Source organism: Talpa occidentalis, unplaced genomic scaffold (assembly GCF_014898055.3).
Source record: "Talpa occidentalis isolate TD23 unplaced genomic scaffold, MPIMG_talOcc4v2.1 talOcc4.7, whole genome shotgun sequence".
In the NCBI taxonomy this organism is placed as follows: Eukaryota; Metazoa; Chordata; class Mammalia; order Eulipotyphla; family Talpidae; genus Talpa; species Talpa occidentalis.
In genome coordinates this window covers 134,379,291-134,393,781 of record NW_023605083.1, presented here as the reverse complement: position 1 = coordinate 134,393,781, position 14,491 = coordinate 134,379,291, and the positions used below count along the sequence as shown (strand labels likewise).

The window sequence follows — 14,491 nt, the reverse complement described above, 5'->3', positions numbered from 1 at the left end:
AGTGGGTGGTGGGCGGGGCCAAGATAGGCCCCGCCCCGCGGCCCGCCCCGCGGCCCCCCGCCCCAGGCCCCGCCCCGCCCCGGGTCCGAGGCCCCGCCCCGCCCGGGACCCGCGCGCCAGGGGCCCGCGCGGTCGAATCTCCCGCCCGCCGGCGGGCGCGGCCCTGCTCGGGGCGGCGCCGGCGGCTGATTGGCCGGCCCGGAGCCCGCGCTGGCGCCGCCGCGGGAGCTTCGGGGTCTCCGGCGCGAGAGCTTCCTGCCGCGCCATGAGCTGCATCAACCTGCCCACCGTGCTGCCCGGCTCCCCCAGCAAGACGCGCGGGCAGATCCAGGTGGGCGCGTCCGGGCCGGGCCGGGGGGGCCGGGGGGCGGCGGGGCGGCCCGGCTGACCTCCCCTTCTCCCGCAGGTCATCCTCGGACCCATGTTCTCAGGGAAGAGGTGAGGGGCTCGTGGGGGGCTGGGCCCGTCCTGCTCTGCGCCCCTCCCTCCAGCGTCGGGGCCCCCCTCCCCGCGCCCCCGGCCGCCGCCCCCCCCCGGCCCCCCGGAAGGGCCCGCGCCCCTCCCGGAGCCGCCCCCTTGGAGCCCTCCCGCCGGGCACCCGAGCCCCCCAAGGCCGCGTCTCCGCGGCTCTGTGCACCCCGCCTTCGGCGCCCCCACAAGCCCAATGGGTCGCCTCAGCTGCCGCCCAGCTCGGCTGCTCCCCCTCCCCGCGAGCAGCCGGGAGCTGGCGCCTGTGTGCTGCAGACTTCCCGGGGCTGAGGCGGGGCTCGTGGCCCCCATTCCTGGGTGGCCCCGCCCGCCCCGCCCGGAGCAGCACTCTCTGCCCACTGTTAGTGGGGTCAGTTCCACCCGGGGTGGAGCGGGGAGGCCCCACACGAACCCCAAACCTGCCCCCCCCACCCCCGTCTCTGGGCCCCTCTCTGTGGCGCTGGCCCTCACTGGGCTTGCCCCAGCGGGACCCTGGTCTCCACCAGGGCCTCCCGCTGCGCCCCAGGAGAAGGCCAGGGGGCCTCACGGGGTCTTCCTTGCCCACTCCCCAGCACGGAGCTGATGAGGCGGGTCCGCCGCTTCCAGATCGCCCAGTACAAGTGCCTGGTGATCAAGTACGCCAAAGACACGCGCTACAGCAGCAACTTCTCCACCCATGACCGGTCAGTCCCCGCCTTGGCCCTGCCCTGGCCCGCCCCAAGGCCTTGGAGAGCTGGCGTCCTTCCTGGCGGCCGGGAGGGGTTTCTAGTGCCGATCCCTGGCACGGAAGCTGCCAAGCCCCAGCGCTCCCCAGGCTGCTCAGCAAGATGGCCTAGGACTTGGCCTTTCATGCGACTCTAGCGGGGCGGTTCTTAACGGGGTGCGATCCCTCCACCCCAGAGTCCATTGGCTGGAGAGGTTTTTAGCTGTCACAACTGGAGGGGGGGAGGTGCCACTGGTCTCTAGTGGGCAGAGGCCAGGGATGCTGCCCAGCATGGTCGGTGGTCTCTTCTGACAAAGAGTAGTCTGACCTCAAATGTCGAGAGTGCCTGTGCCGGGGTGAGGGAGCCCCGACTTCCCAGACGCAGAGGTTTTATTCGGCCTGTGCATTGGTTTTCATTTAATTTCATTTTAAATGGCTGCTCCTTGTGGATTCTTCCTGGCCTGTGGCCGCCACGCCTTCTCTTCGGTGGGATCTGCCTGCGCCCTGTGGAAGTTCGTCTGCCGTGGGTCAGAGTTTAAACTGGGGTCAGGGCCTGATGTTTCTAAGCTCCTGACACCATGTCCTCTAGACTGACCACCTGGGCCTCCGGCAGCAAAGCCACGCTGTGCCACGCCAGGGCTTGTGACCTCAGCCACAGGGGTGGCTTCAGGGTGGGGCCCAGATTCCAGAGATGGCCAGGTGAGAGGTGCCGGGATGGGAGTGACGCTTGGCTGTGCTGGCTGCTGCTGGTCATTGCGGTCTCCCAGTTTGCGTCCTCGAGCCTAAAAACATCATGTCCACTGCACAGGACAGGCAGAAGAGGGGACGCTGCAGTGATTAGAAGCGCCGCCGGGGTCGGTCAGAGGGGCTTCAATCCACGCTCTGCCGAGGGTCACCAGCGCCCTAGTGGGCTGAGAGGCCAGGTGGCCTGGGCTGCTGCGGCTGTGACCACCCTTGGCCGTGAGCCCAGAATGCTGCCCTGGCTAAGCTGGCGCTGCTGGCTGGCTGCCTGCCCGCCTGCCTCCACTTCCCCCTCTTGAGGGAGGGAATTTAGGATCCATGGAATACTGTCTCATGCTCTTCCCGGGTCCTGAGGTGGGACTGCAGCAAGGTGATCACTAAGCAGTGGCGGTAAAGGTTTGTTTTTAAATAAATGTGCCTACAAACTGCTGAAACTTCAAGAGCCTAGGCTCCTGTGAGGGCCAGTTCAGGGGAAGGAAACATTGTAGAAAGACAGAACTTTGGGACAGTCCTCTTTCAAAGGGCCCTGGCTGTGGGCCACGGTATCATTTAAAAGCACTGGAACATTCAGGCACACAATTTCTGGTCAAGCTCTGCTGGGCGGGAATCTCCCGCGGGATACGGGAGGCCCCAGTGGCCTATCCCAGCCTTGCCAGTGAGTTGCTGGGTGACCTTGGAGAAATCCTTTCATCTGCCGGAGAAGCTGAGTGACTGGGGCCTCGGGGCTCAGGGTCTTGAATCCGGGGCTGGCGCTCAGCCCAGGCATGTTAGGGCTCACGAGCCCCTGCCTCCGTAAAAGGGCAAAAATTTTAAATTGCATCTTCTGTTTACATGGATATAAAGGCAAATACAATGCAGTCTGAGTTATGTATACTTAGTCGTTCTGCTGATTTTTAAAAGAAATGGAAACACATCGTGAGCCCTGGGTGCTGTGCCCCGTGACGCCACCTCGTCCCCGCCACGGTGTCGAGGCTCTTCTGAGGCCTGGCGGAGCTTCAGATCAGGCATGGCTAATTTCTAGTCCAGAGCGTCAAGTGAAGTGACTGGTGTGGAATAACTGGTTTTCTGAACAAGGGCCTTTGTTTTCCTCAGAGCCTTCCCACCCCTGCTAACCTCTCAGAGCTCCAGAGCTCTAGGCAAACAGCGCGGCCTGCTTTGCAGGTAGGGGTGGTGATGAGAGCTGGTCCCTGCCTGCCTCCCTGCCCTTGCTCATGCCCTGGCTTTCTCCCCAGGAACACCATGGAGGCGCTGCCAGCCTGCCTGCTCCGGGATGTGGCCCAAGAATCCCAGGCCGTGGCTGTCATAGGCATCGATGAAGGCCAGTTTGTGAGTTGGCTTGTCAGGGTATCACTCTTCCTAGGAGCCCCTCACTGCCCCCCTTTTTCAAACGGCACAATATTTACAGTACCGTGAACGAAAAAGAAATCAGATTCCTCCACAATGGTGTATAAGGGACTGTAGTTCATGGTTGCTTCTTGCTCATTCCTTATGGGTTTAATTTTCTTCTTGGTCAGGGACCTCCTGCAGTAGCTCTTGCAGACAGGGTGTGTGGAGGGGGTGCTCTCCCGGTTCGGTAGGAAAAGGTCTTTATTGTGTTCTCTGGCAGAGGAGGTGCCAGAGGAGGTGCCAGGTGCCTCCGTGGTAGGAAGATTCTTATTTTTCCTTGTTGCTTTGGAAAAGCAGCTGTGCTCCTCGCGGCCTGTAAGAAGGCTGCTGTTGTTCCAGCGCTAGTTCCCCGGGCAGGTGAGTGGTCGGCTCTCAGGACAGTATGTGCCAGGGGTGTTTATTTTTACTTATCCTTCTTTGCATCTGGTGTGCCTTTTATTTATTTTTTTTTTTTTATAGAGGCATGTTTATTTATTTATTTATTTGTTTGTTTTTGTTTATACATGCACTGGGTACAGTCAGAAGTGCGGGAGGGTGAGAGAATTCACCAGAGCCAGAGCGGGAAGCAGAGCAGGCAGAAGGACCGAAGTACACTGCTGAGGGGAGCAGCGGGCGGCAGGAGAGGTCTGCGCGCCATGTGGGACCCTCGCTGGTGGCCGGGGAGCAGCCGGGGATCGAACCGGCGCCGCCGAGGCCGCGGGCAGCTTCGCAACCCAGTGCTCAACCGCTGCGCCACCGGGGAGGCCCTGGTGTGCCTTTTAAATGTGGCATCTTGCCTTCCTTCCTGGTGTGGTGGGGAAGCCGCTGTCACCCCGATGTCCCTGGCTGTCTCTGAGGTGTCCTGGGTGCTGTTCCGGTGTGTTCATTTTGACGACTGTTTCTCATGTCTGGGATTTCTGGTTCCTTTTTTAATATCTGCTACTGGAAGTCACATCTGCCCTTCTTGTTGAACAGCTTGCTGTTCACGATGCTGTTCCTGCTTTGCCTTCTCAATGAATCCCCTCTGTGTCCTCAGAAGCGTGTCCCCAACTGAGTTTGCAGGTTGACTTTTGTGGGCTAAGTCTCCCTGCTGGGCTTTGGGGATTTTCGTTCCCACAAGGGCAAAGTCTTGAATGAAAGAAATGCACCCGATAACCCCAGCGTTCCAGAAACACCTGCCAGCCAGCCTCGCCTGCTGTCCAGGTGCCTTCAGAGGCCGCCCGTGGCGGCTGGACCCCGTGCCGGTTTCTGCGAGTCCAGCAGGACGCCGACCTCCCTGGAGTTAGGGTGCCTGTCCTGCGTAGCCCCGCCCCACGCCTGGGGTTAGAGGACACTGGAAATCAAACAGATGCGCGCTTGGTTTGCTGAGGGGTGCAGCTGCCCCCGGTGCCCAGAACAGGAGGCTTGGGCCCTCCCGCCCTGTCCAGTCGCAGCCCCAGGCTCCACGCCCGCAGCCAGGGAACTGAGCGCCCTCCCTCCAGACTTACCGCAGGGCCTTAGTAACAGCTCAGCTCCCCAGCCTGGCTGTAAAACTGGGTGCAGGGCTGGGCCAGCCCCGCAGTGGGAACTGTCTCGGGCTTCTGCTTGGTTGACATCCACGTCCCCAGTGAGGAGCCTCTGTCCTGCCCCGGTCTGTGTCTCCCTCCTTCCTGGCGACACGTAAATCTTCCGCTCCTGTGCCAAGCGAGACTCGTGCTCGGCGTCCTCCGTCTGCCCGCCCGGGGCCGCGCTCTGGCAGGAGGCGGCCTCCCAACACACACATGAACAGGGCCGCCCTGTCAGCCTTCCTGGGGGAGGGCCTGCGGCTGGGTGTGCCGGGCGCGCTGTGGAGGTTGTTGGCACTGGGAGAGAGGCCTCTGAGCCCCCAGGCCCAGGCTGAGGATGACGGCGGTGGGTAGCGCCCCAGCTCCCCAGGCCGATGCCCCGCGGGGACCCTGGTGTTGGTCAACAGCTCCACAGCGGTGTGCAGAGGCCTGTGGGCTGGGGGTGGCTGGACCATGATTTTAAAGGCTCTTGTGTTCTAGTCCACAGGCGGTGACGTGTCAGTCGGAGGGGCTAGGACTGACCGCTGGGGACGTGGGGCGGGCACGGAGGACGCTGCTAGTGGGGTGGGGGCTTGTGCTGGCTCTTGCTGGGGAAGCTTCGGAGGCCAGCTTGGCTCTTGATTTGGCGCCCTCAGGAAGGGGCGGCGCCATCGCCAATCTCAAACTCACCTGGGGGCAGGTGCTGTGGGCCCTGCGGTAGCCGCTGAGGGGCGCCGGTGCGCCAGCGCTCCGTCTGTCTGCTCGGACTCTTTGGGAAGGGGACTTGTTTCTATCTTGACCCCCACAGACACGGGGTGGCGGGTCTGAGGCCCATGTTCTGGGTGCTGACTGCCCACCAGGGCTTGTGAGGCCAGGCCGGCTCCCACCCTGGGCTGCTCTTCTCCGGCCACCCCAGAGAAGCAGCCAAACCAGGGGCGCTGCTACATGTTGGCCACCTGCAGCGTGTGTGCGCCTCTCCCAGCGGGCGTCTGTCTGGGCGGTGCCAATCCACGCCAGCACGTGTCCTTGTGGACAGACGGGGTGGGTGTGGCACTTACGGCTGCATGGCACCTGCTGACGGGGTGTTGGGGTTCCTCTGCTCAGTGGAATTTCTGGTCAGGGGCCAGTGTCACTCATGCAGTAAGTTCAAGGTGCTGGGAATACACCCAGGTTCTCCACGCTTGGGCTCACATCCTAGTGGGGGGAGAGGATGTGGGGCTGCTTGTGGGGATGGGGGAAAGGGGTGCAGGAGAGTGGGGAGCGAGGGGGCGCCAGCTTGAAGGTGGGGGGGTATGTGTGTGAAGACTGCAGAGACTGCAAGGGGACTGGAGAGTGGCCAGCAGGGGGCAGAGGTGTGTGGAGCCCCAACCTTAGATCCCCAGGAGAACCAGGATGCTGGGCACACACAGCCACACCCCGCTGTCTCCCTCGTTTCTGCCGCAGCTGCCTCTTCTACGTTCTTTGGTGACTGTTCTTAATTTCCCCTTTTGTAAGTTGCATTGAAAGGGCTTCTACCTATTTTGGGGGGAGCATATTTTTCTGGGGGACATGAACTGATGGGGGCCTTTGTCTCGGGCTGTGACTGTTTCTCCCGGCTTCTCTGCCTTGGAGCGCTGCTGGCGGCTCTTCCTTGTCTTGTGTGGGTCACGGCGGGGTCCACCCAGCTTCTGCCAAGTCCCAGGGGATTCACCCTGGGTTTTTTGGTCCTTTCTTGATCCTGGTCTTGCCAAGCACTCAGCCCTCAGCCAATGAGCCAAGCAGGGCACGGGGAGACCCTGCATCCAAAGCAAAGGGCCCCGCCCCTCACCAACCCAAAGACACGCGGGCCCTGTCCTTAGCCCGGCCACCCAGGACGTGGCCGTGGAAGCCGACCCTTAGGCCCCTTGTGGCACATTCCCGGGCATTTGGGTGCCTGCAGTCTCCAACAACCCGAGGGCCTCCCTGCCACTCTCAGGTGGGGGTGGGGGAGACACGGCTTCCGAGTGTGCAGTGACAGCCAACAGGCCCACCCAGAGCAGAGGCCACGCCTGGGAGCCGGCCGGCCTGCCTTGGAGCCTCGGTGCTTGCCCGAGTGGACCCCGTCCTGCTGTGGACACGGTGCAACCCACGTGGCACAGGGACGGGCCCCAGGGCAGCTGTGGATGCGCCCATGGACGGCAGGGAGTGAGACAGACTCTGCGGTCGGGCTGGGTTGGGTAGGGTCACCCTGCACTGGTCTGGGGTTGTCTGAGCTGCTCTCACCGCCCCCCAGTTCCCTGACATCGTGGAGTTCAGCGAGGCCATGGCCAACGCCGGGAAGACGGTGATCGTGGCCGCGCTGGATGGCACCTTCCAGCGGAAGGTAAGGCGTCTGGCCCTGGGTCCAGGAGGGGGGCGAGGCCCCGGGGCTCGGCAGAGACGCATCGGTACCGCGTCACCTCGGGAGCGTCTGTCCCAGCCTCGCTGACGCTCGGGACAGGCCAGGTCAGGCAGTGTCCTGGCTTCAGTGCCCGAGAGCCGGGGTCTCGCCTGCGGGGTCACCACACACCTGCCGTCTCCGCCGGCGCGCAGGCCTTCGGGAGCATCCTGAGCCTGGTGCCGCTGGCCGAGAGCGTGGTGAAGCTGACGGCCGTGTGCATGGAGTGCTTCCGGGAGGCCGCCTACACCAAGCGGCTGGGCACCGAGAAGGAGGTAGCGCCCCCTGCCTGCTGGGGGTTTGGGGGGCTGTGCTCGACCCGGCTCTGTCCCCTGCTGCTCTGCCCTGTGGCCAATGCCGCCCTGTCCCGTGGCCAGGTTGAGGTGATCGGCGGGGCAGACAAGTACCACTCCGTGTGCCGCCTCTGCTACTTCAAGAAGCCCTCGGCCCCGCCCGCCGCGCTGGACAGTGGCGACAACAAAGAGAACTGCCCCGTGCTGGGGAGGCCAGGGGAGGCCACTGGGGCCAGGAAGCTGTTCGCCGCCCACCAGATCCTGCAGTGTGGCCCTGCCCACTGAGGCGGCAGCGGACCCCAGCGCACCGGCTTCCCTTCCTGTGGCCGCCCCTGGCTGTGCCCCCCCCCACCCCACCCCCCGCCAAAGAGGAAGTCCGGGGATGAGGTCCGCACGGGACTTACGGCTTCCGCCTCCCCGGCCTTGCTCACTTCCCAGCTGCTGCTCCCCTCACCCTGCACCCTGCGCAGAGCTGCCAGCCTGTGGCTGGGGTCTGGCCGCCGACAGCCCCCTCCTCCCCCGGGGTGAGGGGCAGAGCCGGGGGCTGCAGTGATGCGGGCGCCCGGCTGCTTCCCCCTTGTGGCTTTCGCTGCAAGTTTCTGTTCTCACTGGGAAGTCCACGCACCAGCACTTCTGCTCAGCGCCCAGCCTCATCCGGCGAGGGCTCCCGTCCTTCTGCCCCAGCGACTCCCCGCCAGCGGACGGCTGCACCTGTGCCCGCCACTTCCCTGCACACTGACGCCTTCCTGCTCTGCCGTCCCCTCCAGGACGGTCCACCTGGTGGGGCTCAGATCCCGGGGGCCTCTCCTGGGGAGCAGGGGTTAAGACGCAGCCCTGTGAAGCTGTCCGCAGCCACTGCGGCAGAGTTCGATCCCTGACCAGGGAGCTGCCCACACGGCACAGCAGACCTCCTGTGTCCCCGCTGCTCCCCTCAGCAGTGGATTTCAGTCCGTCTGCCTGTTCTGTTCCCCGCTCTGCCTCTGGTGAATCCCTGCACCCCCCGTACCTCTGGCTGCACCCCAGTTCTTGTGTGCATAAATATTTAAAAAAAGTCATTAAAGGGGACGGGGGGGCAGGATGATTGCTGCAATGTGTGAAATTTGTATCTAATGTTAAAATCCAGTTCTCTTCAACTGCCTGGGATTCCCCGGGTCTCACCGCTCTGATGTGATTTGGGTGGGGATTTCTTTCCAGATCTTTTTCTGAGCTGCTGACCTCGTAGCCACATCTCTTTTTCACCGAGCCCATGAAGCCCGTCCTCGGAGGCGCATCACAGGCCCTCCCGCCCGGGGAGGGTCCGGGAAGCACGGCGGCTGAGCCAGGCTCAGGCTGGAAAGGCGGGGCCTCGGCTGGGGCTGTGAGGTCAGGTTTTGCTTGTGGAACAGACACTTGGTGACTTGGGAGCCACAGAGCCCTGCTCGGCACTGCCGCCTGGAGTGGCCATGGGCAGCTCGTGGCAGCCTGGAGCCTGCGGGGACGGGGTGGCCGGACTGCATCGAGCCCGGTTGATGGGGTCGTGGCTCCAGGTCGCCCTGCCACCCCCTCGGCTTCCCTGTCCCCCGTGCTCCGGTTGGGCATGCCCCCCCTCCAGCCTAGCCACGGGACATTAATTCGCAATGCCCCTTCGGCTTTTACTCAAGGCCACTTTGACAGCTCCCTCAGAATGTGGTGCCAGGGGTGGCCTCCCCCTAGAGATGGCGCTCACTCCCCCGTGCCCGTCACATCCCTGGCCATGCGGAGCCCTGTCTGCAGGACGGAGTGAGGGTGCCCCTCGCTCTGCTTTGAGGGGCAGGAAGGAGCAGGTTACCAGGAAGGGGCATTCGATGGGCAGCTCCCAGGTGCCCTGCGCCAACTCCAGCACCGGGCGCAGTGGTGAGGCAGTCCAGAAAGACTTCTTGTTTACAAGCTGAGCACGGCTGCTATTTTGGGATGCTGATGGAGACAGGGCAGTGCAAGGCATGAGACCCCAAAGGGGGGGGCTTGGTGGCTACGCACGTTGGAGGGCAAGCTGCCAGGGCTGTCCCCAGACTGGAATTTCTCCTACCCTCGGCCGGGGCCTGACCTATGACAAGGGGCAGTTAAGAATGAGAAAAAAATGTTTATTCATCTGCAAACCAGTTCAACAGAATCGAGGGTGCCCGTGTCTCCCCCAACCCCCGAGCTTTTCAATACACTCCAGACAGCGTGGGGCTGGGCAGCCCCGCTCTCCAGCTGACCCTGGCAGAATATGCACATCATAAAGCCGGGTGCTGTATTCAGGCAGAGCCCCTCCTGCCGCCACAGGCAGGAGCAGAAAGACAGTGCTGCCAGCCCCTGGGTGGGCAACCAGTCCAGCCCCACCCCAGGCTGTTCTGAGGCAGCGCAGGGCCATGGGCAGGGTGGTGACCCCGGGCCTGAGAGCGAGCAGCCAGTGCAGCAGTGAGCGCAGGGGCACAGCAGCCGGCGCAACCCTGAGTGAGGAGGAGCGGGCCCCCAGCACCAGCTACAGGGAGGAGGAAGGCCCCCTGGGCCTCATCTTTGGCAGAGAACCCCCAAGAACAGCAGCCACCCCGGCCCGGGCGGGCTGGCTGGCCCCCGGGGGCTAGGAGAAGCGAAGGCGCTTGTTAACAGCATGTTGGCTCTGGCGACCCCGGGGGCGGGGGCGGGTGGGGGATCATAAAGTGGTGAGCAGCGCATCTGGCTAAAACCCTTTCCTAAAAACCATCTCGCGGGGGTGGGGGAAGCGTCTCGGACATAGGCACTTGGGGTGAGGCTCTGGGCAGCAGCCAAGGTGGGGAAGGCCGGGGTCCCCGGGCTGCAGGAGGGGGCTGGCAGCTCCAGGAGGCAGGTGTCATGAGAGGAGTCTAGGAGGGGGGGTCCCTCCCCCCGCGCCCTCCCTGCTCCCCGAGCCGACCAGCTCAGTACACGGGGGGCGGCTGGTAGCCCTCCGCGGTCTCCGCGTTCTGGGTGAAGGGGGGCTGCTGGTAGTTGTCCACAGACGCGCCCGGGTAGGAGGCGTAGACCGTGCTGGGGTCCGGAGTGGGGTCCACGTAGTTCTGGATGAAGTCGTCCACACCGGCCTTGTAGCGCTGGTAGGCCAGGGAGGCCAGCACACCCTGCGGGGAGCCAGAGATGGGCTTTCCTCAGCCCTCCGCCCTCTTCACCAGCGACGCCCGGGCCCCCAGCCCGGCGCACCTACCCAGGAGAAGATGGAGAAGAAGCTGAAGGTGATGGCGGCCCGGGGCGAGTCGCCTCCCACCAGCACGTCTGCCGGGTTGGTGGCGACCCACTGGTTGGTGAGGAAGCAGAAGCCAACGAACCACAGGAAGGTCCAGAGAGCTGGGGAGGCGGCGGGAAAGGCAGGGTCAGCTCCGCGGAGGAGGCTGGGGCTTTTCCAGAACCGGACCCTTCTCTGGGAGGGGAGGGAGGCCTGGGGCTGGGTGTCCCAGAAGCCTCCAGGAGCAGAGAGGCCCCGGGCGGAAGCGGGGTGGGGAGGGGATGGCATCTGGGGACGCCCGGTCAGACCGCCGGAAAGCCGGCTCTGAAGGGGAGGTCAGTCTGGCCGCGTGGGGGTGGGACCCCAGGCCGCCCCCGCCCCTCCAGAGCGCCCCACGGGCCCGCGACTGCCGACCCCTAGAGCTTTTGGGAAGGCCGCGGGCTCCCTGCCCCTCCTGGGCTCAGAGGCGGGCGGCAGGGCTACCTGAGAAGAGCAGGTCGCCAACGACCAGGTACTTGCGGTCGGTGGCGTTGCTGATCTGCGGGAAGTAGACGTCCACCACCAGGAAGAAGGTGCAGGCCAGGAAGGCCAGCACCCCGATGGCGCTGCCGTAGCGGCAGGCGTCCTCGTTGCGGTTGAACACGCAGTACTTCTGCCTGGAGTCGTGGGTGTTGCTGTAGCCCTCGCCGAAGATGCAGCAGAAGACGATCATGGCGAAGACCTGGGGGGGCGGGGGGTGAGTGGCCAGAAAAGCCCCCGGGGCCCACGGGCGGCAGGGGGCAGGCCCTGGCCCCTCCATGGCTGCTGGTGCCCTTTGGGAGGGGGAACTGCCGCCCCTTGTGAACTGGGGGGGCGAGCTGATGCGCAAGCGGCTTCCTGGTGTGCTACGCATGGCCGGGCCAGGATGGGGGGGGATGGGGGGGTGGGGGGTGGTTTCTGGACTATGGGGATGTGGGGGAGGGTGTGGGGAGTGGACGGGGATCTCCTGGGAGGGGACTGCCCCGCCCCAGCAGCCTGGGCGGGGGGGTCGTGGAGTCTAGGCACAGGATGAGGGTCAAGGGCAATCCACTCACCCCCACTTTCAACACCAATGAGACCGACAGACACCCAGGCCTGGCCTGTTGCGCCCCGAGCCCCCGGTGTTGGACTCCCCGCCCCGGGAAAGCCACGCCACTGTGCACTGGGCTGAAACCTTGCCGCGGGGCCCCCACCCCCTCGAGTCTGCTCCCACTCGTGCCTGCTCCAGGCCGGCACCCCCAGTTTGAGCAGGGACTTCCGGCCTCCGGAGCCTGGCCCCTCCCCTCCGGGGAGCCCCGTCTGCCTCCTGCCTGGCGCCCGGCCGGCCGGCGGGGCTCTCCAGGCGGGTCTGGCGGGCAGACAGTGGGCACAGCCAGGAGGTGTGAGGTCCCAGGGTGGGTGTGGGGTCCGCCAGCCACAACTTGGGGGGGCTCGGCCTCTGGGAACAGCTCAGGTCACCTGTCTCCTCCCCAGACTTCCCGGCCGCCACCCGGCGATGCCAGCAGATGCCAGGCAGTCGGGACACCTGGCTCCTTCTAGGACAGCCCTGGCCGCTCCCTGCCCTGCCCAGGTGGCACATGGCCCCACCAGGCCTGGGGTTGGCAGCCCAAGCCCCACCCCCAGGGAGCCGGAGCCGGAACTCCAGGATGCGGAGCAACGCCCGGCGGCGTCCTGGCACTGCCAGCCCCGCGCTCCCCGCATCGCCGGCCCCGGCCGGACCCCGGGGTCAGAGGGAGGGGGCGCGGGCGCCACTCGGGCACCCGGAAGGCCTGAGCCCCGGGGGGCGGGGTGTGGGCTCCGCGGGCGCAGCCTCTGGCCCCCCTCCGGCCTCCAGCGCCGGGTGTCCAGGAGCGAGGCCCGGCCCCCGCCCCCCCGCGCCCCCCGCCGAGGGCCGCCCGCCCGCGGGGAGCGCCCCCCGCCCGGGCCGCCAGATGGGGGCGGGAGAGCGGGCCCGGCGCGCCCTCGCCCGGGCGACGGGGGGCCCCGCCTCGGGCGCCAGGTCGGCCCCCCGCCCCTCCCCCCGCCCCCCCAAGAGGCTGCGGAAAGCCCCTCGGGTGCCTGCCCCGCGGAGTCGCCGCGCGGCCGCCACCTGCCCGGAGCGGCCCGGGCGCCTCCGTGGCCCGCGGGGCGCCCTCGCCCGCGCCCGGCCCCCCGCGCCCGGCCCCCGCCCGCCCCGGCCCCCCGCGCCCGGCGCCCGCCCGCACCCGGGGCCCCCGGGGCCCGCCGCCCGCCCGCCCGCGCGCACCTGTCGCGCCCCAGCCCCGCGCCCGCCGGCCGCGCTCACCAGGCTCACGGCGCGCGCCAGCACCTGCGGCTGCGTCAGGAAGCGCCGCAGGTCGAAGGAGCCGCCCGCCTTGGCCGCGCCGTAGGCCCCGCTCTCCATGTCGCCGCCGCGCCGCGCCGCGCACCGCCGGGAGCCGGCCCCGCCCCCGAGACCCGGCCCCGCCCCCGAGACCCGGCCCCGCCCCGAGACCCGGCCCCGCCCCCGAGACCCGGCCCCGCCCCCGAGACCCGGCCCCGCCCCCGAGCCCCGCCCCGCCCCCGGGCGGGGCCGCCCAGGGACCGAGGGCAAAGTGCGGCCGCGGCCCGCGCGCGGAGCCGGCGACGGGAGCGCGCGCCCGGAGCGGAGGCAGGACCCGCCGCGCCCCCGGGAAGCCGGCCCGGCGCCCCCGCCGCCCACCCCACCCCGGCCCGGCCCGGGCCCCTCCGCCCACCCCACCCCGGCCCGGCCCGGCCCGGCCCCTCCGCCCACCCCACCCCACCCCACCCCACCCCGGCCCGGCCCGGCCCGGCCCCTCCGCCCACCCCACCCCGGCGCGGCCCGGCCCGGCCCGGCCCCCCCGCCCACCCCACCCCGGCCCGGCCCGGCCCGGCCCGGCCCGGGCCCCTCCGCCCACCCCACCCCGGCCCGGCCCGGCCCGGCCCGGCCCGCCCCCCCGCCCACCCCACCCCACCCCACCCCGGCCCGGCCCGGGCCCCTCCGCCCACCCCACCCCACCCCGGCCCGGCCCGGCCCGGCCCCTCCGCCCACCCCACCCCACCCCAGCCGGGCCGGGGGCGGCGTGCCCCGCTCCAGTGGCCGCAGGCAGAAACGGGGCTCCCCGGGCACCGGCAGGGGCGGCGGCGCCCCCGGCTCTTCCCCCAGGAGGCCGCGCGCCGACGCCCGGGCTGGGCAGGGGGGCGGGGCGCGCCCCGGGGCGCGGAGTCCTCCCAGCTGGGCGGTTGGGGCGAGCGGTGCCGCCCCCCCCCCCCGGCCCCGTCCCGGGGCTTCTCTCCGGGAAGGGGGCGTCGCTGGGCAGCGGCCCTGGGGTGGGCGCAGCTGGGCCGTGTCAGGCTCCCCCCTGCTCCCCGGGCTCCGCTGGGCGCCGGGCACAGACACCCCCTTCCACCGCCCACCCGACCTGAGACCCCAGACTCGGCCAGTGTTGCCGGGCGGACCCCGCGCCTCCAGGGTGGGCGGCAGGTTGTTCTTTATTCGAATTCTGCAGGGCCGGGCCGGGACTCTCGGGACTGAGGGGTCTCGTCACAGCCTGCGGGCAGAGGGGCGAGGCTCCAGGTGAGGTCAGCGCTCCCAGCCGCCCCTCCCGAGGCCTCCGAGGATTTTATGGTGCCCAGCGCATCGGAGCCCCAGGCAGGAGGAGGGGGTTAGGCTGAATCACCCCACTAAATGAAGGAGGCACTGAGTCACCGGAGGGCACGTGCTGCCCCTGGCCACCCGGCGGCGAGGGGGGCCTGGTCTGTCCACCCAGGTCACAGGAAGGAAACCGAGGCTCAGGGGCCCAGGGCTCA

At 67.5% G+C, this 14,491-nt stretch overlaps 2 protein-coding genes across 3 annotated transcripts; one reads left to right on the top strand and one right to left on the bottom strand.

Annotated features, from left to right (window-relative positions):
- The first annotated feature begins 216 nt into the window (after nucleotides 1–216).
- Nucleotides 217–8,862, top strand: TK1 (thymidine kinase 1). 2 transcript variants are annotated; one of them, XM_037493882.2, is made up of 7 exons: nucleotides 217–331; nucleotides 407–438; nucleotides 1,041–1,151; nucleotides 3,145–3,238; nucleotides 7,052–7,141; nucleotides 7,351–7,470; nucleotides 7,573–8,858. In XM_037493882.2, exons 1-7 carry the CDS (start codon nucleotides 266–268, stop codon nucleotides 7,771–7,773), a joined length of 714 nt encoding a protein of 237 aa, XP_037349779.1. In that variant the 5' UTR covers nucleotides 217–265; the 3' UTR covers nucleotides 7,774–8,858. The 2 variants fall into 2 exon arrangements, with proteins under 2 accessions (XP_037349779.1, XP_037349778.1); XM_037493881.2 differs by having other exon boundaries at nucleotides 7,351–8,862.
- Nucleotides 8,863–9,079: 217 nt separating this feature from the next.
- Nucleotides 9,080–13,150, bottom strand: SYNGR2 (synaptogyrin 2). The gene is made up of 4 exons (XM_037494054.2): nucleotides 12,987–13,150; nucleotides 11,168–11,405; nucleotides 10,667–10,806; nucleotides 9,080–10,583 (listed from the first exon to the last, which is right to left on the bottom strand). The coding sequence occupies exons 1-4, from the start codon at nucleotides 13,083–13,085 to the stop codon at nucleotides 10,386–10,388; spliced, it is 675 nt and encodes a 224-aa protein (XP_037349951.1). The 5' UTR covers nucleotides 13,086–13,150; the 3' UTR covers nucleotides 9,080–10,385.
- Between the last annotated feature and the right edge of the window lie 1,341 nt (nucleotides 13,151–14,491).

What these genes read in the sequence shown, in the direction of transcription:
- TK1 (XM_037493881.2), top strand. Translation starts at nt 266, where the DNA reads ATGAGCTGCATCAACCTGCCCACCGTGCTGCCCGGCTCCCCCAGCAAG. An exon ending in AACTTCTCCACCCATGACCG is followed by an intron (nt 1,152 to 3,144) that starts GTCAGTCCCCGC and finishes CTTTCTCCCCAG; the next exon opens with GAACACCATGGAGGCGCTGC. An exon ending in ATGGCACCTTCCAGCGGAAG is followed by an intron (nt 7,142 to 7,350) that starts GTAAGGCGTCTG and finishes GCCGGCGCGCAG; the next exon opens with GCCTTCGGGAGCATCCTGAG.
- SYNGR2 (XM_037494054.2), bottom strand. Translation starts at nt 13,085, where the DNA reads ATGGAGAGCGGGGCCTACGGCGCGGCCAAGGCGGGCGGCTCCTTCGAC. An exon ending in TGGCGACCTGCTCTTCTCAG is followed by an intron (nt 10,807 to 11,167) that starts GTAGCCCTGCCG and finishes CCGCCTCCCCAG; the next exon opens with CTCTCTGGACCTTCCTGTGG. An exon ending in TCTTCTCCATCTTCTCCTGG is followed by an intron (nt 10,584 to 10,666) that starts GTAGGTGCGCCG and finishes GGCTCCCCGCAG; the next exon opens with GGTGTGCTGGCCTCCCTGGC.